This window comes from Salmo salar, chromosome ssa21 (genome assembly GCF_905237065.1).
Source record: "Salmo salar chromosome ssa21, Ssal_v3.1, whole genome shotgun sequence".
NCBI classification, from domain to species: domain Eukaryota; kingdom Metazoa; phylum Chordata; class Actinopteri; order Salmoniformes; family Salmonidae; genus Salmo; species Salmo salar.
This window is the reverse complement of record NC_059462.1, coordinates 38,192,505-38,217,933: the sequence shown is the minus strand read 5'-3', so window position 1 is coordinate 38,217,933 and position 25,429 is coordinate 38,192,505. Positions and strand designations below refer to the sequence as shown.

The 25,429-nt window shown below is 42.4% G+C and overlaps 1 protein-coding gene across 1 annotated transcript in view; it reads right to left on the bottom strand.

Moving 5' to 3' along the window:
* LOC106582293 (von Willebrand factor C domain containing 2 like) overlaps window positions 1-25,429 on the bottom strand; it is a 45,021-nt gene that overhangs the window by 1,414 nt on the left and 18,178 nt on the right. Inside the window, exon 3 of the mRNA XM_014165228.2 lies at window positions 9,229-9,358. Coding sequence (XP_014020703.2) covers window positions 9,229-9,358 — 130 coding nt within the window. The remainder of the gene's footprint in view (window positions 1-9,228; window positions 9,359-25,429) is intronic.

Genomic DNA, 25,429 nt, shown 5'->3' with positions numbered 1-25,429 from the left:
GGACACAAGTCTATTGCAGGGCCTAAATTATACATCAGTAAAAAGTCAAAGTAAATGCTCTACATCAAACAGGCAAAGCGTTTGACGCTTGTAGAATGTGGCAGGTTTGCAAACTATCACAAATTACAAAGGGAAAACCAGCCACGAGCTTTCCAGTGACGCAAGCCTACCAAACAAGATAAATACCTTCTATGCGCTCTTCGAGTCTAGCAACACTGATCTATGCATGAGAGCATCAGCTGTTCTGGACGACTGTGTGATCACGCTTTCCATAGCCGATGTGAGTAAGACCTTTTAAATAGGTTAACATTCACAAGGCGGATTACCATAAAGCGTACTGAGAGCATACGTTGACCAGCTGGTAAGTGTCTTCACTGACATTTTCAACCTCTCCCTGACCCAGTCTGTAATACCTAAATGTTTCAAGCAGACCACCATAGTCCCTGTGCCTATGAATGCCAAGGTAACCTGTCTAACTGACTACCGCCTCGTAGCACTAATATCTGTAGCCATGAAATGCTTTGAAAGGTTGGTCATGGCTCACATCAACACCATCATCAGACACCCTGGACCCACTCCAATTTGCATACCGCCCCAAAATATTCACAGATGACGCAATCTATATTGCATTCTACACTGCCCTTTCCCACCTGGACAAAAGGAACACCTATGCGAGAATGCTGTTCATTGACAACAGCTCAGTGTTCAACACCATTGTGCCCTCCAAGCTCATCACTAAGCTAAGGACCCTGGGATTAAACACCTCCCGCTGTAACTGGATCCTGGACTTGGTGACGGTTCGTCCCCAGGTGATGAGAGTAGGCAACAACACATCTTCCATGCTGACCCTCAACATACAGTAGGGGCCCCTTAGTGGTGCGTGCTTAGTCCCCTCCTGTGCTCCCTGTTCAACCACGACTGCGCGGCCCTGCACAACTCCAACAAGATCATTAAGTTTGCTAATGACACAACGGTGGTAGGACTGATCACCGACGATGATAAGACAGCCTACAGCAGGGGTGTCAAACTCATTCCACGGAGGGCCTAGTGTCTGCATGTTTTTGGTTTTCTCTTTCAATTAAGCCCTGGACAACCAGCTGAGGGGAGTTCCTTAGTAATTAGTGACCATAATTCATCAATAATGTACAAAAACCAGCAGACACTTGGCCCTCCGTGGAACGAGTTTGACACCTGTGGCCCTCCGTGGAATGAGTCGGGTCAGAGACCTGGCAGTGTGGTACCAAGACAACAACCCCTCCCTCAACGTCAGCAAGACAAAGGAGCTGATTGTGGATTACAGGAAATGCGGGTCGAACACGCCCCAATCCACATCGACAGGGCTGTTGTGGAACAGGTTGAGAGCTTCAAGTTCCTCTGTGTCCACATCACTAAGGAACTATCATGGTTCACACACATCAGCAAGTTGTTAAGAGGGCACGACAACACCTCTTCCCCCTCAGGAGACTGAAAAGATTTGGCATGGGCCCTCAGATCCTCAAAAAGTTCTACAGCTGCACCATTGAGAGCATCTTGACTGGCTGCATCACTGCTTGGTTATTTTTACATTTCTAAAAATGTTCCTCTCTGGATTGTTGGGAAGGGCCCGTAAGTAAGCATTTCACTGTTAGTCTACACCTGTTGTTTATGAAGCATGTGACAAATAACATTTGATTTATATTAAGAAAACCAGACGGCATGATTTTCTTGTGTTTATTTTATTTACGGACTGACAGGGGCCCACTCCAACACTCAGACATAATTTACAAACACAGTACTTGTGTTTAGTAAGTGCTTCAGATCAGAGGCATTAGGGATGACAACACGGTAAGGTTCTGTATTTATTTTCTTAGTCAACCTTGTGTTCTGTTTCGTTGTGTTCTTGAACTTAGCCCTGTCTTTAATTTTTGTTCATTGATTTCTCCTGTGTTAGTTACTCACCTGGTCTCATCAGCTCCTTATTTAGTTCAGTTCATTCTGTTTGTGCCTTTGTGAAGTATGGTTCGTTTTGACTCCTAAGCCTTTTCCTAGCTCGTTTGTGAGAACCAGTTATAGCCTTCAGCGCTAGTTTTTATTCACCTGCCTGTTTGCCTTCCTCTGTATGACCATTGCCTGCCTGTGACCACGATTCCTGCCTTCTACGAAGGCGAAATAAACACCTGCCGCGCTCTGCGCATGAATCTGTCAGGGAAAATGTATGGGAGTAAAAGTACATATTTTCTTTAGGATTGTAGTCAAAACTATGTAGGGAATAGGGTGCCATTTCAGACGCACATTTAACTCAACCTTGTCTGTTTAACCCACATAGGGGAAATACATGTCAGGAATAATCATATGTAAAAACATCTCTAACTATAGTAATAATAGACCACTAGATACACCTCATAATAATAAGACACTGTCCACATCCCCACATGGGGAATATAACCCAGCAGAATCTAAAATATGCAGTTTTCTCTTTCTGATTTTTAATGCATTAAAATAGCTTGTCTCAATGCCTACTGTAAGCAGTCCTCAATGATCTGCAATACTGTCTCTTACTCAAGGTATACTACTGACTCCATCCAGGAGTTTAGTGTTTTAACAGATACCCAGGCATTTGGAAACACCCTTCAGCTACTCTGGAACAAACTTCGGTTTCCGGATTTCTTGCGTAATAGCTGAGTGAACACACTCGACTTGGTAGTGTAGCAGTGCAAGACTGCTCTGAACCAAATCAGAACCCGTGTCTGCTGGACCAAACAGATCTAATGGCATCAAATATACTGTATAATACATCAAACACTATCTAGCCTAGCACTACCTCCTTCCGGCACCTTAGGCTACCCATACCCCTCTCTTCCGTGCCCGGGTCGATTCTCCTCTCTGTAGTCTACTAAGATATGATAAATGCCCAATCAATCAACCTGTACCTCAATGGAGACATCGTGAGAGGCCTGATGCCAAGTCCTAATTCTCATTGATCCACCACCCACCTTCAGTACAGCTGGCACAAGTCATAGACAAACTGGGCAGAGGTTGATAAGAGAAGTGGGCATCAAGCAGCCCTGCCAAGTGTGGGTGTTTACGATGGGAAATGACACTTCTGAGTCACATCAGGAAGAAGGCACAATATGGGTCCCAAATGGCACCCTATTCCCTTTGCAGTGCAGTACCTTTTCTCCCCAATTTCGATCTTGTCTCATCAGTGCAACTCCCCAACGGGCTCGGGAGGCAAAGGTCGAGTCATGCGTCCTCCGAAACATGACCCGCCAAACCGCACTTCTTAACACCCGCCCACTTAACCCAGACGCCAGCCACTCCAATGTGTCGGAGGAAACACCATTCAACTGACGACCGAGTCATGCGTCCTCCGAAACATGACCCGCCAAACTGCACTTCTTAACACCAGCCCGCTTAACCGAGATGCCAGCCACTCCAATGTGTCAGAGGAAACACAATTCAACTGCCACAAGGATTCGCTAGAGCGCGATGAGCCGAGTAAAGCCCTCCCTGGCCAAACCGTCCCCTAACCTGGACTATGCTGGGCCAATTGTGCGTCGCCCTATTGAGCTCCCGATAACGGCACTGTAAAGAGAATACGGTGCCATTTGGGATGCAGTCACATGCAAGGACACAGTATCCACTGCCTGTCACCACTGCCTGTCACCACTGCCTGTCACAACTGCCTGTCACTGCAGATTATGGAAAAGACAAGGCTCTGAGACCTTGGGACATTGCTCCATTCAAAGCCAGTGCTTGTCTGTTAGTACTGTCAACAGGGATACATGTTACCTGTGTCTCTGTGTTGTCACATGACTGTCGATCAGGAATACAGTGACTGACAGGTCAGATGAAAAGGAATAGATAGACGCTGAAAAGACTAGTTCCCATGTGTATTTTCCCAGGAAAACTGTAAAAGAACTTTATGTAAGCTACATTTACTTGTGAATAATTTAAATGTATCTTACATAAAGTAAATTCATATTTAAATCAAATTCATAAGTTAATTTATATCCCTTTAGGATAGAGCTAGGTTGTTCAAGGCAAAACATAGCTACATTTGCATAGTCCTTAGGGATTCTCAGCTTAATATGCCTAAGGAAACTTGAAGAAAGCCTGATGAAGCCCTCTACAAGTCAGAGTACTTTAGTCAAAGTATGTGTGTCTGCTGATGCAATGTGAGTGTCCCATATGTCACCCGATGGGCCCTGCAATGTTAGCCGTTTTTGTCATTTTATTAGTAATATACTGTATTAATCAACAGTAGGATACTGTGTAAACTGAATATAGTAAATTACCGTAGGATGCACAGTAAAATACTGTACATTTATTTTACAGTACACCGTTATTTCAACAGTAAAACACTGTGAAATGCAGAGCAAAATAACATAAATGTGTTTTACTGTATTAATTATGGTGCATTTTGGGAAAATGGTGTGGGCAGGGAAAGAGTCTCTGACTCATTAACATATTTTAAGGTATGGCTTGTAAGAGTCAGAGTTGCAAAGAAAAAGCCATATCTCTCTCCAGTGTCTGTGTTCTTTTACCCATCTTAATCTTTTCTTTTTATTGGCCAGTCTGCGATATGGCTTTTTCTTTGCAACTCTGCCTAGAAGGCTGGCATCCCAGAGTTGCCTCTTCACTGTTGACGTTGAGACTGGTGTTTTGCGGGTACTATTTAATGAAGCTACCAGTTGAGGACTTGTGAGGCGTCTGTTTCTCAAACTAGACACTCTAATGTACTTGTCCTCTTGCTCAGTTGTGCACCCGGGCCCCCCACTCCTCTTTCTATTCTGTTTAGAGACAGTTTGCGCTGTTCTGTGAAGGGAGTAGTACACAGCGTTGTAATCAAGCCTACAGTGGTAGGCTTGATTACCAACAACGATGAGACGGCCTACAGGGAGGAGGCGAGGGCCCTTTGAGTGTGGTGTCAGGAAAATAACCTCACACTCAATGTCAACAAAACAAAGGAGATGATCGTGGACTTCAGGAAACAGCAGAGGGAGCACCCCCCATCCACATCGATGGGACAGTAGTGGAGAGAGTAGAAAGTTTTAAGTTCCTCGGTGTACACATCACGGACAAACTGAAATGGTCCAACCACACAGACAGCGTGGTGAAGAAGGCGCAGCAGCGCCTCTTCAACCTCAGGAAGCTGAAGAAATTCGGCTTGTCACCAAAAACACTCACAAACTTTTACAGATGCACAATCGAGAGCATCCTGTCAGGCTGTATCTCCGCCTGGTACGGCAACTGCGCCGCCCATAACCGTAAGGCTCTCCAGAGGGTAGTGAGGTCTGCACAACGCATCACCGGGGGCAAACTACCTGCCCTCCAGGACACCTACACCACCCGATGTCACAGGAAGGCCAATAAGATCATCAAGGACAACAACCACCCGAGCCACTGCCTGTTCACCCCGCTATCATCCAGAAGGCGTGGTAAGTACAGGTGCATCAAAGCAGGGACCGAGAGACTGAAAAACAGCTTCTATCTCAAGGCCATCAGACTGTTAAACAGCCACCATTAACATTGAGAGGCTGCTGCCAACATACTGACTCAACTCCAGCCACTTTAATAATGAAAAAAATGTATTAATAAATGTAGCACTAGCCACTTTAAACAATGCCACTTCATATAATGTTTACATACCCTACATTACTCATCTCATATGTATATACTGTACTCTATACTATCTACTGCACCTTGCCATCTTGATGTAATGTATCACTAAGCACTTTAAACAATGCCACTTTTATGTTTACATACCCTACATTACTCATCTCATATGTATACACTGTACTCTATACCATCCACTGCATCTTGCCTATGCCGTTCTATACCTACCATCACACATTCATATATATATATATATATAAAAAATGTATGTACATATTCTTATTCATTCCTTTACACTTGTGTGTATAAGGTAATTGTGAAATTGTTAGGTTAGATTTCTCGTTGGATATTACTGCACTGTCAGAACTAGAAGCACAAGCATTTCGCTACACTCGCATTAACATCTGCTAACCATGTGTATGTGACAAATAAAATCTGATTTGATGATTTGTACGAGATCTTCAGTTTCTTAGCAATTTCTCACATGGAATAGCCTTCATTCCTCAGAACAAGAATAAACTGACGAGTTTCAGAAGAAAGTTCTTTGTTTCTGGCCATTTTGAGCCTGTAATCAAACCCACAAATGCTGATGCTCCAGATACTCAACTAGTCTAAAGAAGGCCAGTTTTTTATTGCTTCTTTAATCAGTGCAACAGTTTTCAGCTGTGCTAACATAATTGCAAAAGGTTTTTCTAATGATAAATTAGCCTTTTAAAATGATGAACCTGGATTAGCTAACACAACGTGCCATTGGAACACAGGAGTGATGGTTGCTGATAATGGACCTATGTCGTTTCCAGCTACAATAGTCATACACAACATTAACAATGTCTACACTGTATTTCTGATCAATTTGATGTTATTTTAAGGGACAAAAAAAATATCTTTCCTTTCAAAAACAAGGACGTTTCTAAGTGACCCCAAACTTTTGAACGGTAGTGTATATCATAAGATATCTTGTTGTAATTACAATTATTTTGAAGAGCAATGTATCGGTTACAGAAACGTTTTATTTGCTATGACTGTGACATGTATTTTTTATCAACCTTGGTTGAATGCACTGACTGTAAGTCCCTAATGACAAGAGCTCCAGCTAAATGACCAAAAGTGTAAATGTGTAAATGAAAACTTGCAAACGACGCTGGGATAAAATGTCGCTGCATGGGTAATTCTAATAATATACTGTAAATTTGGTACTATAAAATGGATTAACATAAAATGGATTACATTAGCTGTACTGTAAAATAAATTACAGTAACTTACTGGCCAATTGCTTTCAGTAAGTTACTGTAAATTTCACAGGAAATGTTTACAGTGTCGTCAGAAATAGTCCACCAGGGAATAGGGTGTCATTTGGGATGCATACTATCTGCTCAATGCTTCCAGGCATGAAGCTCTGCCCATCATCTCAAGAGCAGGTAAAGTGAAAAAGCATATCTCCTGCAGATTGGAACAGGCTACAAGAGTGGATCTATCCTCTATCCTCTATCCTCCCACAGACATACACTAGGAATGAGCATTACAGTAAACACTCCTCCTGCACACACACAATGCATGCACGCTTGTGGGTGCACACACAAAATCAAACGCACACACGCGTGCACACACAAACACACACACACACACACACACACACACACACACACACACACACACACACACACACACACACACACACACACTCTCTCTACAACAGAGATGAATCTTGCCAGAGCTGACTTTGGTTCCCTATGGGGCTAGAGATGGCAGGGAGGCTCCCTGAAATGCCACCACCACGAGGGTGTCACTGTATCCTGTCTGTGTGGATTAGTGCTTCCTCCAGCTGCAGGCCCAATTTGTGCGCGCACTCGCGCCTGCGGGAGTGTATGTCTGTGTGTACAAGCATCTTCCTTGTACACCTTACAGCTCCAGTACCCTCTGTCAGAGAGATTAGCCTATATAGGACAAACTGCGCTACAAACGAAGATACAGTCATTTTAGTGAACATAGGAATTTGATTGAAGTCTAAATTGGGACATTTATTTATTCTTTATATATACTGCTATGAGCCCATATCCCAAGTGGAAGCTCTTGTGTGGAATTCCTTTTCCTTAAGGATGCACTGAAATGTTCTTTCCTGTCTCTTGCATGTGAGAAGCCTTTCATTAGTTTGTTCTTCATTGTTTACGTGGAGCTAGTTTAATCAACTGTCAGTTTAGTCCCTTTTGCATTTTCCTTTGAGAGAGTTAGCCTATACAACGGCAAAATCATCATCATGACGTCTGACCAGCAAGACTATACCCTCATATTGTTTTTTTGGCTCAGGTAACAAAATGCCCTATCCGGATGCCCTGTAATCAATGGGACAATCTAAGCTACACGGCAAATTATTCAGTGTAAAAAAATGTATATATTAAACACTGAAAATGTTGAGTCTGTGGACCAATATATACACATGAACCATATTAAATTAACACAGGACTTAGTAGAGATACCACCCATGACTGTATTTGTTAGTGACAGAGACAATGTTGTTGTATTCATCCATTTTCGGTCATATGGTCTTCACCATGTGAGATCTTCAGTGAATATGTTCTAAATAAAATGTTTTATTATTTAACACAAAACCATTAGTGATGGGAAAACTGAGCTTCCTGAAGCATTGATGTTTAATAGCCAATTGCATCGAAAATAGGTTCATTACTTCAAGCTTTGATCAACACAGCGTACATTGGTGGCCCCTGCTGGTCAAAATAATTTAGAGCTGCCAAATTATTATAGACGACGTCCCACACCCCATATCGCGTTTGCAATGTAGCCTTTTTGTTTCCTACCAAACCAATACCAAACCAATCAGGTGGTTGTTTGACAAAACAAAGCTTCAGACGTCATTGATCATGTGTTTCTGAAAAAGTGATAGACATACTGCTTCGAAGTACACTGCTTAGCGATTTCGACACATGCCTTGGAGCTCCTGTATCAAACGTAACATCACTAAATATCATACATATTTCATTAAGCCTTGTTTTGAGGGCCTAGTCTTACAGTAATACAGGGGCCTGAGACTCATACACATTTGATGTGTTAATTCTGCTTAGTGTGTTGTATTTAATTAAAGCAGTTGGTAGTGTCTTCATTAGCGCTCGGGCAACCCCCCAAAGTAACAATTGAATATACAGTAAAACATAAAAGATGCACGTCCTCGATTAAAGAGACTGAAGACTCGAATCATGAAAATATTGACATAGAGAAAGAGATAATCGTTTGGTTGGTTTCAACGTGATAAAAGTGTAATTATTCTGTAGTGTGTTTGTGTGTGTGTGTGGGTTGAGGTTCAAACAGTTACGTTTCAAGTTTATTTGTGTAATGAATGTGTAATGACTACTTTAGAAATGTAACTCTCCAGTGTGCTCACTATAAAAACACAAGATCAGCAAGAAATATAGAAACACACCAGCCTGGTTAACCAGACAAATAGCTATGTTCATCATTCTGTTTTGAGAAACAATGGTGAGCACAGCGTCAGTCTGGCTTACCAGGGTACATGTACACAACAACTAGCAATGCAATCGTAAGGTTGATATACATCAATTATTTCAGTAAAACGTACGTGCGTGCGTGTCAGAAACACATGACAGTAAGTGCCCTTACCGTTTTTACAGATGGGACAGCACTGTTCTGGCTCGTAGACTGGGTTGACACACTCTGGGACGGCACAGTCAGAGACCACACAGTGCACCTCGTTATTTGGTTCGCAGCGACACCACTCACAAGGCGAAGGCTGGAGGGAAAGAGGGGGAGGGAGAAAATGGAGAGAGAGAGAGGGGGGAGAAAGAGAGACAGAGGGAGGGGGGAAAGATTTGAATTGCATTTGAATACCAATCATATAACTATTGTAACAACATGGTGGCAAGATTACTGTTAATATCAAGTTATAAGCCTTGAAAAAATACAAGGTTTATTTGACTGAACATTTAAAAGATCAACCCATGTTCACAGTAGGATGTCTGTACACTATTAGAAAAAAAGGTTCCAAAAGAGTTCTTTGGCTGTCCCCATAGGATAACCTTTTTTGGTTCCACGTAGAAACCTTTTGGGTTTAAGGTATGTCGTGGACGAATCAGAATTAGTTGGGTAACAGATAATTAAGATGTTTTATTAGTATAATATGCTTATTTGAGGTACTTGTCATTAGAAAGTGTCCATTGGACTCTGGTGTCTTTTCAGTTGCACGTCTACCTTAGCTGGGGCTCAGACACTTGGGCCCCAGAGAGGGGAGAGGTCAGACTTGTCGTCATGGGAATGTCTCTTTACCTATGCTTAAACCATGTGAAAGGATGGCGTGATTAATGGGGAACCAATGACTTGTCTCCACAATGTCTGTGAGCAAGTCACTCCCTCCTTTTCTTTATTGTGGGGAGGATTATGGCAGTAAATGGACCCTTGTATGTCCTCTCTTAGATCTCACACTTATCCTGGGATAATATATGGCCTAGAGGATCACTCCCCCCAGTGAGCCTGTCCAGGAGTAGGGTCAAGACGGGGTTTGCTTGAGATGGGAGTATCTAGAGTTGACAATTGATATATGCCATTGGATGAAATAGTTCTGTTCAATACCGTACCAGGGAGGGACGGTTCTAAGGAGACCAGATACTGGGCTATACCATTAATCCTGTTGACATAGCAGTTACTGTCTGATGTGTTTTATTGATATCTGTCATACAAAACTTAACCTTTGTGAACTGTTACTAAGTATCTGTGGTTTGTCAATGTACGTTGAAGGGGCTGTATCGTTGCTATAAAAGATCCCTGTAGCCATTCTGTAAGCACCTCATTAAATGATTCATTCGAGAGAATGCATTATTGGGGGTCAAGAACTTTTGCAAAAGTATCTTAATTAAGTATTAAAGATGTAGTTTAACTCGGACTGGTGTGTTTGTAACTCCTCATTTGGTAATGCGGAAATTAGCCACCACAGGTAGAACCCCATGTGGAAAGGGTTCTACATTGAATCAAAAAAGGTTATATCTGAAACCAAAGGGTTCTGCTATGGAGACAGCCGAATAACCCTTTTAGGTTCCAGATAACACATTTTTTCTAAGAGTGTAGGGTTACTCTTTACAAATCCACTGAAACTCCACTTGTAAACTGACAACTATGATATGATCTAGCAGTGTTCCTAAGCAACAGTGCTTAGCCTACTCAACCTTGGGGGCCATGCTGGAAACAGAGTGATTGAATTGGAACATCTCAATCAAGCCACATCAACCTGGGTATGCTTCCATTTGTCCCTCTCTACCGACTGAGATCCAACTGGTACCTAATGTCATGGCCGGTCTCCTATTGGAAAAAATTCACTGTATCTCCATGGGACTTAAAGTAAGTCCAAGGTAAAATAAAAGAGAAAAACGTCTGTCTGTAGCAAAAGGTAAATATTAAGCTCACGTAAAGAATATACTCCGTGGGAGAACTCAACCCAATTGAAACAGAATGAACTCCAACAGTAGTTGTCATGCCATGTCTGCATAAGCAGAAACCTTTAGTTTACCCACTGACCACATTTCGATTATAGTTTATACACTCTTAAAAAAAAGGGTTCCAAAAGAGTTATTTGGCTGTCCCCATAGGAAAACCCTTTTTGGAGAACCCTTTTGGTTCCAGGCAGAACCCTCTGTAGAAAGGATTCTACCTGGAACCAAAAGGGTTCAACCAGCAACCAAAAATGATTATTCAAAGCGTTATCCTATGGGGACCGCCAAAGAACCCTTTAAGGTTCTAGATAGCACTTATTTTTCCTAAGAGTGTACTACATGCCTTTTGTAGTATAGAATGTATGCCATCATGTTGTAAGCTACATTGAAAGCAATTCACTGGCTCTAGAGAACGACAAAACCACTATCTTTCATTTTCACATTCAACCACTGCAAAGGGTATCCTTTTAGCAATGTTAAAAGTCCCTGCAGCCTCAATGGCCTTTTCTCTGCCCCAACTTAACAGAGGGTGTGTACTAAATGTCACCCTATTTCCTATATAGTGTACTACTTTTGACCAGAGGCCTATGGGCCCCGGTCAAAAATAGTGCACTATAAAGGGAGTGGGGAGCCATTTGAGACAAAGCCAGAGAGATGTTGACTCATACATTTGGAGCGGTGCCGCCGCCTGGCTGGCGGAGTGTGTGTGTGTGTGTGTGTGTGTGTGTGTGTGTGTGTGTGTGTGTGTGTGTGTGTGTGTGTGTGTGTGTGTGTGTGTGAGTGAGAGAGAGAGTGTGGGAGTCAATAGGGTGATGAGAGACAGAGGAGAAGCCTGAGCCCTCTCAGTAGCCAGGGTGTTTAAACTTTGTACATAGGTAATTGCCAAACTGAGACTGTCCCACACACTAATGATCCCCTGTCTATGCCTTCAGTAACACTGTTTGGCCTCAGAGCCAAGGGCTCTTATCCATGGAAACGCTCCCTAATTGTACTGTGCTCAATGGTAAACAAGAACAAACAAACAAGTTTGTGCCTGAGGGTGAAATGGCAGTCTTTTCGACTGAAACTGCATGACTTTTACTGTGAAACCTCACTGTTAGTGATACAGTTGAAGTCGGAAGTTTACATACACTTAGGTTGCAGTCATTAAAACTCGTTTTTCAACCCCTCCACAAATGTCTTGTTAACAAACTATAGTTTTGGCAAGTTGGTTAGGACATCTACTTTGTGGATGACACAAGTCATTTTTCAACAATTGTTTACAGACAGATTATTTAAATAATAATTCACTGTATCACAATTCCAGTGGGTCAGAAGTTTACATACACTAAGTTGACTGTGCCTTTGAACAGCTTGGAAAATTCCAGAAAATGATGTCATGGCTTTAGAAGCTTCTGATAGGCTAATTGACATCATTTGAGTCAATTGGAGGTGCACCTGTGGATGTATTTCAAGGCCCACCTTCAAACTCAGTGCCTCTTTGCTTGACATCATGAGAAAATCAAAAGAAATCAGCCAAGACCTCAGAAAAACAGTTGTAGACCTCCACAAGTCTGGTTCATCGTTGAGAGCAATTTCCAAACGCCTGAAGGTACCACGTTCATCTGTACAAACAAAAGTATGCAAGTATAAACACCATGGGACCACGCAGCCGTCATACCGCTCAGGATGAAGAAGCATTCTGTCTCCTAGAGATGGACATATGTTGGTGCGAAAAGTGCAAATCAATCCCAGAACAACAGCAAAGGCCCTTGTGAAGATGCTGGAGGAAACAGGTACAAAAGTATCTATATCCACAGTAAAACGAGTCCTATATCGACATAACCTGAAAGGACGCTCAGCAAGGAAGAAGCCACTGCTCCAAAACCGGCATAAAAAAGCAAGACTACGGTTTGCAACTGCACATGGGGACAAAGATCGTACTTTTTGGAGAAATGTCCTCTGGTCTGATGAAACAAAAATAGAACTGTTTGGCCATAATGACCATCGTTATGTTTGGAGGAAAAAGGAGGAGGCTTGCAAGCCGAGGAACACCATCCCAACCGTGAAGCACTGGGGTGGCAGCATGTTGTGGGGGTGCTTTGCTGCAGGAGGGACTGGTGCACTTCACAAAGTAGATGGCATTATGAGGAAGGAAAGTTATGTGGATATATTGAGTCAACATCTCAAGACATCAGTCAGAAAGTTAAAGCTTGGTCGCAAATGGGTCTTCGAAATGGACAATGACCCCAAGCATACTTCCAAAGTTGTGGCAAAATGGCTTAACAAGGTCAAGGTATTGGAGTGGCCATCACAAAGTCCTGACCTCAATTCCTATAATTACACCAGCTCTGTCAGGAGGAATGGGTCAAAATTTACCCAACTTATTGTGGGAAGCTTGTGGAAGGCTACCCGAAAACATTTGACCCAAGTTAAAACCTCTCTGGGGTAGCTAGCGTCCCACCTGCGGGACACACTATTCAACAGCCAGTGAAATAGCAGAGCGCCAAATTCAAAACAACAAAAATCTCATAATTTAAATTTCTCAAACATAGAACTATTATACACCATTTTAAAGATAAAATTCTCCTTAATCTATTCACAGTGTCCGATTTCAAAAAGGCTTTACGGCAAAAGCATAATATTAGATTATGTTAGGACAGCACGCAAACAAGAAAAACCGCACAGCCATTTTCCAAGCAAGGAGAGGCATCACAAAAAAACAGAAATACAGCTAAAATGAATCACTAACCTTTGATGATCTTCATCATATGGCACTCATAGGACTTCATGTTACACAATACATGTATGTTTTGCTCGATAAAGTTCATATTTATATCCAAAAACCCTATTTTACATTGACGTGTAATGTTCAGAAATGTTTTGCCTCCCAAAACTTCCGGTGAATGAGAAAATCAATTTACAGAAATACTCATCATAAACGTTGATAAAATATAGAACAGTTATTGAAAGAATTATAGATACACCTCTCCTTAATGCAACTGCTGTGTCAGATTTCAAAAAAGATTAATGGAGAAAGCACACTTTGCAATAATCTGAGTACGGCGCTCAGAAAACAACACCACCATTATAGAAAGCCGCCATGTTGGAGTCAAGAAAAGTCAGAAATAGTGTTATAAGTATGCACGTCGGAATGCACTCCCAGGAATCCCAGTTCCACAATAAATGTTCATTTTGTTTTGATAATGTCCATATTAATATCCAAATACCTCCGTTTTTTTTGTGTGTTCAGACGAGTTATCCAGATGCGCCATGCTCGCGCATTTTGTTGAGACGAAAAGTCCAAAAAGTTATACTACACTTTGTAGAAACATGTCAAACGATGTATAGCATCAATCTTTAGGATGTTTTCATCATACATCTTCGATTATATTCCAACCGGACAAATCCTTTTTCTTCAGAAAGGAAAAAGAAAGCACCTTGCGCTGACGGCCACGCGCATGAATGATCTAATGGCATTCAGCCAGACACCTGATACAAATGTATCTCATTCCCTTCCAGGTCACAGTAGAAGCTTGTAACAACGTTCTAAAGACTGTTGACATCTAGTGGAAGCCTTAGGAACTGCAAAATGACCCCTAAGTCACTGTAGTTTGAATAGAGAATTAATAAAAAAAACTACAAGCCTCAGATTTTCAACTTCCTGGTTGGATTTTTCTCAGGGTTTTGCCTGCCATATGGGTTCTGTTATACTCACAGACATCATTCAAACAGTTTTAGAACGTTTAGTGTGTTTTCTATCCAAATCTACTAATAATATGCATATCCTACCTTCTGGGTCTGGGTAGCAGGCAGATTACTACGGGCACACTTTTCATCCGGACGTCAAAATACTGCCCCCTACCCTAGATTAAACAATTTAAGGCAATGCTACCAAATACTAACTGAGTGTATGTAAACTTCTGACCCACTGGGAATGTGATTAAAGAAATAAAAGCTGGAATAAATATTTCTCTCTACTATTATTCTGACATTTCACATTCTTAAAATAAAGACCTAAGACAGGGAATTTTTACTCTGATTAAATGTCAGGAATTGTGAAAAACTGAGTTTAAATGTATTTGGCTAAGGTGTACGTAAACTTCCGACTTCAACTGTACATACTCAGAAAAAAAGGGTTATAAACAGGTTCTTTGTAAGGCAAAGGGTTCTACCTAGAACGTTAACGTCTTAAGAACTGTTTTTGGAAGAAAGGGTTATTTGATTATTCTTTGGAAGGCAAGAATGACTCTGGAAGACAAGAAGGGTTCTACATAGAACCATATCTAATATTTCCGAGCATGTCTGTGATTTTGCGTGTGCATTATTTGGTTGATTCATTTTATGCTACACAAAAATAAACATACAGTTTTCTAAACTAATCTATTGGATGTATTGCACCCATTACTGAGATGGTTGTTCCAGTTTAGATGACTGACATAGTTTCAGTATTCAAGTTGCCTTACTCTGGCAGTCAGTCTGAATGCAGGTGATTAACAATGCCATTTGTTGCATATCTTAACTCTGGCTTGATTCCAATAGGAGTTGCACGTCACTTTGTAAGCCAGCATGTGACTTGCAGGCTTGATGTGACTTGTAAACCAGGAGATTCTTAACCCTGTGTTAGGGTATAATTAGTGATGGTGAAACAAAGCTCTATGAAGCATTGTGGTTTTCCAATAGTCTTGAAAACAGGTTCCTGTTAGGGCTAGGGGGCAGTATTGACACGGCTGGATAAAAAAACATACCCGATTTAATCTGGTTACCACTCCTACCCAGTAACTAGAATATGCATATACTTATTACATATGGATAGAAAACACCCTAAATTTTCTAAAACTGTTTGAATGGTGTCTGTGAGTATAACAGAACTCATTTGGCAGGCAAAACCCTGAGACATTTTCTGACAGGAAGTGGATACCTGATGTGTTGTATTACCTTTAAACCTATCCCATTGAAAAACACAGGGGCTGAGGAATATTTTGGCACTTCCTATTGCTTCCACTAGATGTCACCAGCCTTTACAAAGTGTTTTGAGTCTTCTGGAGGGAGATCTGACCGAACAAGAGCCATGGAACGATGATGGCCCATTAGACACCTGGCGCGCGAGTTCATGTTGGGTACCCTCGTTCCAATACGTTATAAAAGAGTATGCATTCGTCCACCTTGAATATTATTCATGTTCTGGTTAAAAAAGGCCCTAATGATTTATGCTATACAACGTTTGACATGTTTGAACGAACGTAAATATATTTTTTCCCCTCGTTCATGACGAGAAGTCCGGCTGGCTTAGATCATGTGCTAACAAGACAGAGATTTTTGGACATAAATGATGAGCTTTTTTGAACAAAACTACATTCGTTATGGACCTGTGATACCTGGAAGTGACATCTGATGAAGAGAATCAAAGGTAATGGATTATTTACATAGTATTTTCGATTTTAGATCTCCCCAACATGACGTCTAGTCTGTATCGCAACGCGTATTTTTCTGGGCGCAGTTCTCAGATTATTGCAAAGTGTGATTTCCCAGTAAGGTTATTTTTAAATCTGGCAAGTTGATTGGGTTCAAGAGATGTAAATCTATAATTCTTTAAATGACAATATAATATATTACCAATGTTTTCTAATTTTAATTATTTAATTTGTGGTGTTGACTTGACTGCCGGTTATTGGAGGGAAACGATTTCCTCAACATCAATGCCATAGTAAAACGCTGTTTTTGGATATAAATATGAACTTGATAGAACTAAAAATGCATGCATTGTCTAACATAATGTCCTAGGAGTGTCATCTGATGGAGATTGTAAAAGGTTAGTGCATCATTTTAGCTGGTTTTATGGTTTTGGTGACCCTGTCTTTGAATTGACAAAACATTACACACAACTCTTGTAAATGTACTGTCCTAACATACTCTAAATTTATGCTTTCGCCGTAAAACCTTTTTGAAATCGTAAAACGTGGTTAGATTAAGGAGATGTTTATCTTTCAAAGGGTGTAAAATAGTTGTATGTTTGAAAAATTTGAATTTTGACATTTATTTGGATTCAAATTTGCCGCTCTTGAAATGCACCTGCTGTTGATGGAGTGCACCACGGGGGGGACGCTAGCGTCCCACCTAGCCCATAGAGGCTAATCGAGGCATTGATTAACACAGTGTACATTAGTGGCACCTGCTGGTCAAAAGAATTTAGAGCTGCCAAATTATTATAGATAACATCCCATACCCCGCATCGCGTGCGCAACATAGCCTTTTTGTCTTCTACCAAACCAATTCCAAACCAATCAGGTGGTTGTTCGATGAAACTAAACTTCTGACGTCATTGATCACATGCTTCTTATAAAGTGATACAGGCATCAGCACACTGCTTTTAAGTATATTGCTTAGAGATTTTGATGCATGCCTCAGAGCTCCAATATCAAACATCACTAGACATAACTTGGCCCCCAAAGAAATGCCTTATCATATATGTAATTTATTGTCATAAATAATAAAAAAAACACTTTATATACACAGACTGGCAGCAACATTTTCATGAAGGCATTTAAAGGTCTATGGAATCGTTATAAAACTGCAGCTCTGGGATAATGGTTTTATAGAACCTTTAGTAAATATGAGCTGTCAAACTCAAGCATCCTCAGCTTGTAACTAGTAACATGCAATTTCATGATACAGACTTTCATGAAACCTGTCATATTCAGAGCTTCCTCTGTTTTTCAGACAACACCAGACTCCTCAAACTATGATATCTATCTATCTATCTATCTATCTATCTATCTATCTATCTATCTATCTATCTATCTATCTATCTATCTATCTATCTATCTATCTATCTATCTATCTATCTATCTATCTATCTATCTATCTATCTATCTATCTATCTATCTATCTATCTATCTATCTATCTATCTATCTATCTATCTATCTATCTAATTTACATATTTTCCTGCATCTGATCTTTCCACATACCTGTAACTTTCTCTATCCCCTTTCCTTTGGAATATTTTTACCAGCATTAAAATACCGTAATTTGTAAGAGACCGTGAACATATATTTTCAGCACTAGATGTACAGTAAAATGCCTCCAGTTTTCTTGAACATGTAAATGTACGGATAGATCTCGCTGAATTTGCTTGATCTGGTGCGACTGCCAAATCTATGGGGGAGGTGATGAAGTTAAAACACCGACAAGCCTTTACTGCACTCTATATTGACCATCATATAACAAACATTTGCTTCTTCATGGCATAGATAGAAGATGAAACAAAATAAGAAATTGCACACTACTCATCGAGGGATACATTAGATATGGATGGTTGAATTCAACTGTAGCTATTATTTATTTCCTTTGTATAAGTTGTTACTTCCCTACGGTACATGTTCATGTGCTGTCACAGTGTCTCTTACAAAGACCGTAAGATTCATTTATTCGACATGATCACCCGGAATAATTACATATTTCTCTGTAATCATGACAAGAAAAACACATTGAATGCAATTTCTTGACTGGATGCACTGTTATACATTTGATACATCTGAAATTAAAGTATATTTAAAATTAACAGGAAGTATACACTGTATACTGTACTTCCTGCATCTCAATAATACATTGCAGGCCAGTGCACGCGTCCATCTATGTATTTACTGAAACAGTGCTAGAGTGCTTTGAATGCAACCTTTTGTGTGAGATTTACTGTACGGTGAAGTGGATTAATCATGCCACGGTCTGTAAGTTCGACAGTAACTCACAAAAAAAAGAAAAACACCAAGACCATGTTTTTCCATGCCGAGGGGTGTGTTAGTGTGTTTGTGGATCAAACTATATGGTGATTTGTGAGCCCATTCAGGTTCACATAAGAGTGAACTGACTGTCGAAGCTGCATTAGAGACTGTAGTGGTTGTACTCTGAGGCTATTCTATGGGATCAGGGAGATGAGCAAGAAGTCCCTGGGGTGTAGATTAGGATGTAGTTTGGGGAGAGGGGACGAAGGAGAGGTGGAGTGTAGATGGGAGATGAAGAGATGGAAGAGGAGAGGTGGAGTGGAAATGGGAGATGAAGGAATGGTAGAGGAGAGGTGGATTGGAGATGAAGGAATGGGAGAGGAGAAGTGGATTGGAGATGGGAGATGAAGGGATGGGAGAGGAGAGGTGGAGTGGAGTGTAGGTGGGATGGAAGAGGAGAGGTGGAGTGGAGTGGAGATGGGATTTGAAGAAATGGGAGAGGAGAGGAGAGGTGGTGGAGATGGGAGATGAAGGGATGAGAGAGGAAGGGATGAGAGAGGAGAGGTGGAGATGAAAATGAGAGAGGAGAGATGGAGATGGGAGATGAAAGAATGGGAGAGCAGAGGTGGAGATGGGAGTTGGATGGGAGAGGAGAGGTGGAGATGAGAGTTGGATGGGAGAGGTGAGGTAGAGATGAAAGATGGGAGATGAAGGGATGGGAGATGAAGGAATGGGAGAGGAGAGGTGGAGATGGGAGATGAACAGATGGGAGAGGAGAGGTGGAGATGGGAGATGAGCAGATGGGAGAGGAGAGGTGGAGATGGGAGATGAGCAGATGGGAGAGGAGAGTTGGAGATGGGAGATGAAGGGATGGGAGAGGAGAGGTGGAGATGGGAGTTGGATTGGAGAGGAGAGGTAGAGATGAAAGATGGGAGATGGGAGATGAAGGGATGAGAGATGAAGGAATGGGAGAGGAGAGTTGGAGATGGGAGATGAAGGGATGGGAGAGGTGGAGATGGGAGATGAAGGGATGGGAGAGGAGAGGTAGAGATAGGAGATGGGACATGAAGGGATGGGAGAGGAGAGGAGAGGTGGAGATGGGAGATGGGGTGTATAAGGGGTATCCAAAGTCAGATAAAGACACAAGGCAACCTTTTTTAGCTTTCATTTACCTCACTCAGTTAACTCATTTAAAGTAAGTTATGCGGGGAACTAGCTCAAACTAGTTCAACGCTCTAGTTATCTCTGGCCTACTTGTTTGCTTCTCTTAATCAGCTTTTCAAATTAAAACAATGCTTTTTTCTTCAGGCAAATTGGATAGCAAAATCAATTTGAGCAACTCATTTTAGATGCTTTTCATAGGTTTCCTTTCATAGGTGTCAGTGCTGAAGAGCACAGTAACTAATTAGTGTAGGATGTGTAGTGTGGGCGGTGAAGTTCTTTTTTGTGTGTATGTGTGTGCACACGCGTGTGTAAGAGCATGTGTTCTGTCCTTCATTCTATAATTTTCTGCTGTGCAAAGGGTGATATATTGGTTCATTACTTTGTAAATTGGTTTTCCTGTAATATTTGTGATCGTGATCTTGAAAGGCACTGCATTTTGTTGCAGAACTTTTACTGCAGTTAGACACTACTCTTATGAGCCTGATCAGTGTTTAAAAAGCTGTTGCAATGTCATTAGACTGGGCAGTTGAGATAACTGAGAGTTATAAAACCCTCAGAATTTAACCTTAACCTTGCCATTTTGTCCAAAAGTGTCATTAGTAAATAATTGCATTTTATTTAGAAACTTCCACTGCAGTCACTTCTGTTATGATTCTGATGAGTCCGAATCCAAGATGGTCCGAATCCAAGATGGCGTAGCAGTCAGACGTCTTTGTCTTTGTCCTGTCGTGTCCCTTGCACATATCTTTTGAAAATATTTTCCAAAACCTCAACTTATAAATATCCTCCTGCAACCCGCCTCACCTAATGTGGCGTGGATCTGTTATTTTTTTTTCTAAAGTATTTCTATTTACTTCGGATCTGGAATCCCTCAACTGAAGCTAGCCAGCTAACTACCTACCAGCTATCAGTCAGCAAGCCATTGCTAGCGGGTCATCAGCTAACCTGTAGCTCGGAAAGCTCTCGCCAGTTCGAACAACGTGACTCAAACCAGAGCATAATGGACCTATTATTATTTTTCCCCCCCCCCCATATCCCCGGATTCCTACCGCAAGCTCTGAACATTTTCATTTGGATCTTCGCAACTAGCTAACCACAATCTCGGGTGACTACTCCTGGCTAGCGTTTCCATCCCGGAGCAAGCACCAATTAGCCTGAAGCTAGCCCGGCCAGAGCTCCTGTGCTACCACCGAAGCCCACTCCTGGGCTACAATATCTGGACCCCTTCTACTGCCGGTATGGGGCACGGAACCCCGCCGATCCTCTACGACTGGAATACCGACAAAATATGCCCGAGGATTCCAACAGGCCCCTTAGGCGCGACGTCCGCTGAAGGCCCATTCGGCTAACCGCGGCCTACTAGCTACCTAGAGGTACTTGGAACACTACTAATTCCACGACTGGTCTATCAACGTCACCGCACGAAGAGGCAAAAACAGACTTACCCCCATCACGATGTCCCCCAAAGGCTAACTTGCTAGCTCCGGTCTGTTAACTGCTAGCTTGCTTGCCCCGGTCTGCTAACTGCTAGCTTGCCTGCCCCGGTCTGCTAACTGCTAGCCCCGGTCTGCCAACTGCTTGCTTGCTAACCCAGTCTGCTAACTGCTAGCTTGCCAGCCCCGGTCTGCTAACTGCAAGCTTGTTTAGCCCCGGCCTACTAACTGTTAGGTTGTTAGCATCGGCCTGCTAACTGTCTGAATCACCGTGTCCCCAGTCAGCCCAACCACTCACTGGACCCATATGTTCACTTTCCTACGCATGCTTCTCTCTAATATCAATATGCCTCATCCATTACTGTCCTGGTTAGTGATTACTGTCAAATTTCACTGTAGAGCCTCTAGCCCTACTCAATATGCCTTAACCAACCATGTTGTTCCACCTCCTGCATATGCGATGACATCACCTGGTTTAAACGTCTCCAGAGACTATATCTCTCTCATCATTACTCAATGCCTAGGTTTACCTCCAATGTACTCACATCCTACCTTACTTTTGTCTTTAGCCTTTAGCCGTACCCTTATCCTACTTCTCCTCTGTTCCTCTGGTGATGTGGAGGTTAATCCAAGTCCTGCAGTGCCTAGCTACACTCCCACTCCCCAGGTGCTCTCGTTTGTTGACTTCAGTAACCGTAAAAGCCTTGATTTCATGCATGTTAACATTAGAAGCCTACTCCCTAAGTTTGTTTTACTCACTGCTTTAGCACACTCTGCCAACCCGGATGTCTTAGCCATGTCTGAATCCTGGCTTAGGAAAACCACCAAAAACCCTGACATCTCCATCGCTAACTATAACATTTTCCGCCAAGATAGAACTGCCAAAGGGGGCGGTGTTGCAATCTACTGCAAAGAAAGCCTGCAGAATTCTGTATTACAATCCAAGTCTGTACCCAAACAATTCGAGCTTCTACTTCTAAAAATTCACCTTTCCAGAAACAAGTCTCTCACTGTTGTCGCTTGCTATAGACCTCCCTCTGCCCCAAGCTGTGCCCTCGATACCATATGTGAATTGATTGCACCCATCTATCTTCTGAGCTCGTGCTACTAGGTGACCTAAACTGGGACATGCTTAACACCCCGGCCATCCTACAAGCTAAGCTTGATGCCCTCAATCGCACACAAATTATTAATGAACCTACCAGGTACAACCCCAAATCCGTAAACACGGGCACCCTCATAGATGTCATCCTAACTAACTCGCCCTCCAAATACACCTCTGCTGTTTCAAATCAAGATCTCAGCGATCACTGCCTCATTGACTGCATCCGTAATGGGTCTGCAACCAAACGACCACCCCTCATCACTGTCAAATGCTCCCTAAAACACTTCTGCGAGCTGGCCTTTCTAATCGACCTGGCCGGGGTATCCTGGAATGACATTGACCTCATCCCGTCAGTAGACGATGCCTGGCTATTCTTTAAAAGTGCTTTCCTCACCATCTTAAATAAGAATACCCCACTCCATTTTTTTTAACTAGGAATAGATATAGTCCTTGGTTCACTCCAGACCTGTCTGCCCTTGACCAGCACAAAAACATCCTGTGGTGTTCTGCATTAGCATCGAAAAGCCCCCGTGATATGCAACTTTTCAGGGAAGTTAGGAACAAATATACACAGGCAGTTAGAAAAGCTAAGGCTAGCTTTTTCAAACAGAAATTTGCATCTTGTAGTACTGACTCAAAAAAGTTCTGGGACACTGTAAAGTCCATGGAGAATAAGAGCACCTCCTCCCAGCTGCCCACTGCTCTGAGGCTAGGAAATACTGTTACCACTGATAAATCCACTATAATTGAGAATTTCAATAAGCATTTCTCTACGGCTGGCCATGCTTTCCACCTGGCTACCCCTACCCTGGTCAACTGCCCGGCACCCTCCACAGCAACCCGCCAAAGCCCCCACCATTTCTCCTTCACCCAAATCCAGATAGCTGATGTTCTGAAAGAGCTGCAAAATCTGGACCCATACAAATCAGCCGGGCAAGACAATCTAGACCCAACCCCTATTACTAGCCTGTTCAACCTCTCTTTCATATCGTCTGAGATTCAAAAGGTTGGAAAGCTGCTGCGGTCATCCCCCTCTTCAAAGGGGGTGATACTCTAGACCCAAACTTCTACAGACCTATATCTATCCTACCCTGTCTTTCTAAGGTCTTCGAAAGCCAAGTTAACAAACAGATTACCGACCATTTCGAATCCCACTGTACCTTCTCTGCTATGCAATCTGGTATCAGAGCTGGTCATGGGTGCACCTCAGCCACGCTCAAGGTCCTAAATGATATCATAACCGCCATCGATAAGAGACATTACTGTGCAGCCGTATTCATCGACCTGGCCAAGGCTTTCGACTCTGTCAATCACGACATTCTTATTGGCAGACTCGACAGCCTTGGTTTCTCAAATGATTGCCTCGCCTGGTTTACCAACTACTTCTCTGATAGAGTTCAGTGTGTCAAATCGGAGGGCCTGTTGTCCGGACCTCTGTCAGTGTCTATGGTTGTGCCACAGGGTTCAATTCTCGGGCCGACTCTCTTCTCTGTGAACATCAATGATGTTGCTCTTGCTGTTGGTGATTCTCTGATCCACCTCTACGCAGACGGCACCATTCTGTATACTTCTGGCCCCTCTTTGGACACTGTGATAACTAACTTCCAGACGAGCTTCAATGCCATTACAACTCTCCTTCCGTGGCCTCCAACTGCTCTTAAACACAAGTAAAACTAAATGCATGCTATTCAATCGATCACTGCCCGCACCTGCTCGCCCGTCCTGCATCACTACTCTGGACGGCTCTGACTTAGAATACGTGGACAACTACAAATACCTGGGTGTCTGGTTAGATTGTAAACTCTCCTTCCAGACTCACATTAAGCATCTCAGATCCAAAATTAAATCTAGAATTGGCTTCCTATATCGCAACAAAGCATCCTTCACTCATGCTGCCAAACATACCCTCGTAAAACTGACCATCCTACCGATCCTCGACTTCGGTGATGTCATCTATAAAATAGCCTCCAACACTCTACTCAACAAACTGGATGCAGTCTATCACAGTGCCATCCGTTTTGTCACCAAAGCCCCATACACTACCCACCATTGCGACCTGTACGCTCTCGTTGGTTGGCCCTCGCTTCATACTCGTCGACAAACCCACTGGCTACAGGTTATCTACAAGTCTCTGTTAGGTAAAGCCCCGCCTTATCTCAGCTCACTGTTTACCATAGCAGCACCCACTCATAGCACGCGCTCCAGCAGGTATATCTCACTGGTCACCCCCAAAGCCAATTCCTCCTTTGGTCGTCTTTCCTTCCAGTTCTCTGCTGCCAATAACTGGAACGAACTGCAAAAATCTCTGAAGCTGGAGCCTCATATCTCCCTCACTTGCTTTTAGCACCAGCTGTCAGAGCAGCTCACAGATCACTGCACCTGTACATAGTACGGCTCAGAGTAATCACTGGTTTTCATGTGTTTGATACCATTCCAGTCACGCCATTCCAGTCATTATTATGAACTGTCATCCACTCAGCAGCCTCCTGTGTATTGTAGGAATGTCTTTCTTTCTTGATGAGTCCTCCTATTTACAATGTGTCTTTGAGGAGGGAATATCACATGAGAGTAGAACTCCAGTAAAGTAGACAGTGTTCTTCTTACCAACAAATTTGTCCCATTAGACACCGTCTGTTTCTGAAATGGCACCCTATTCCCTAGGGGCCCTGGTCAAAAGTGGTTCAATAGATAGGGGTAGGGTACCTTTTGGGATATACTTTATTGCTGTCATATCCTTCCCTTCCAGTATAGTAGACTGTGTCATATCCTTCCCTTCCAGTATAGTAGACTGTGTAATTATCCTTCCCTTCCAGTATAGTAGACTGTGTCATTATCCTTACCTTCCAGTATAGTAGACTGTGTCATATCCTTCCCTTCCAATACAGTCATATCCTTCCCTTCCAGTATAGTAGACTGTGTCATTATCCTTCCCTTCCAGTATAGCAGACTGTGTCATATCCTTCCCTTTCTCGTACTGA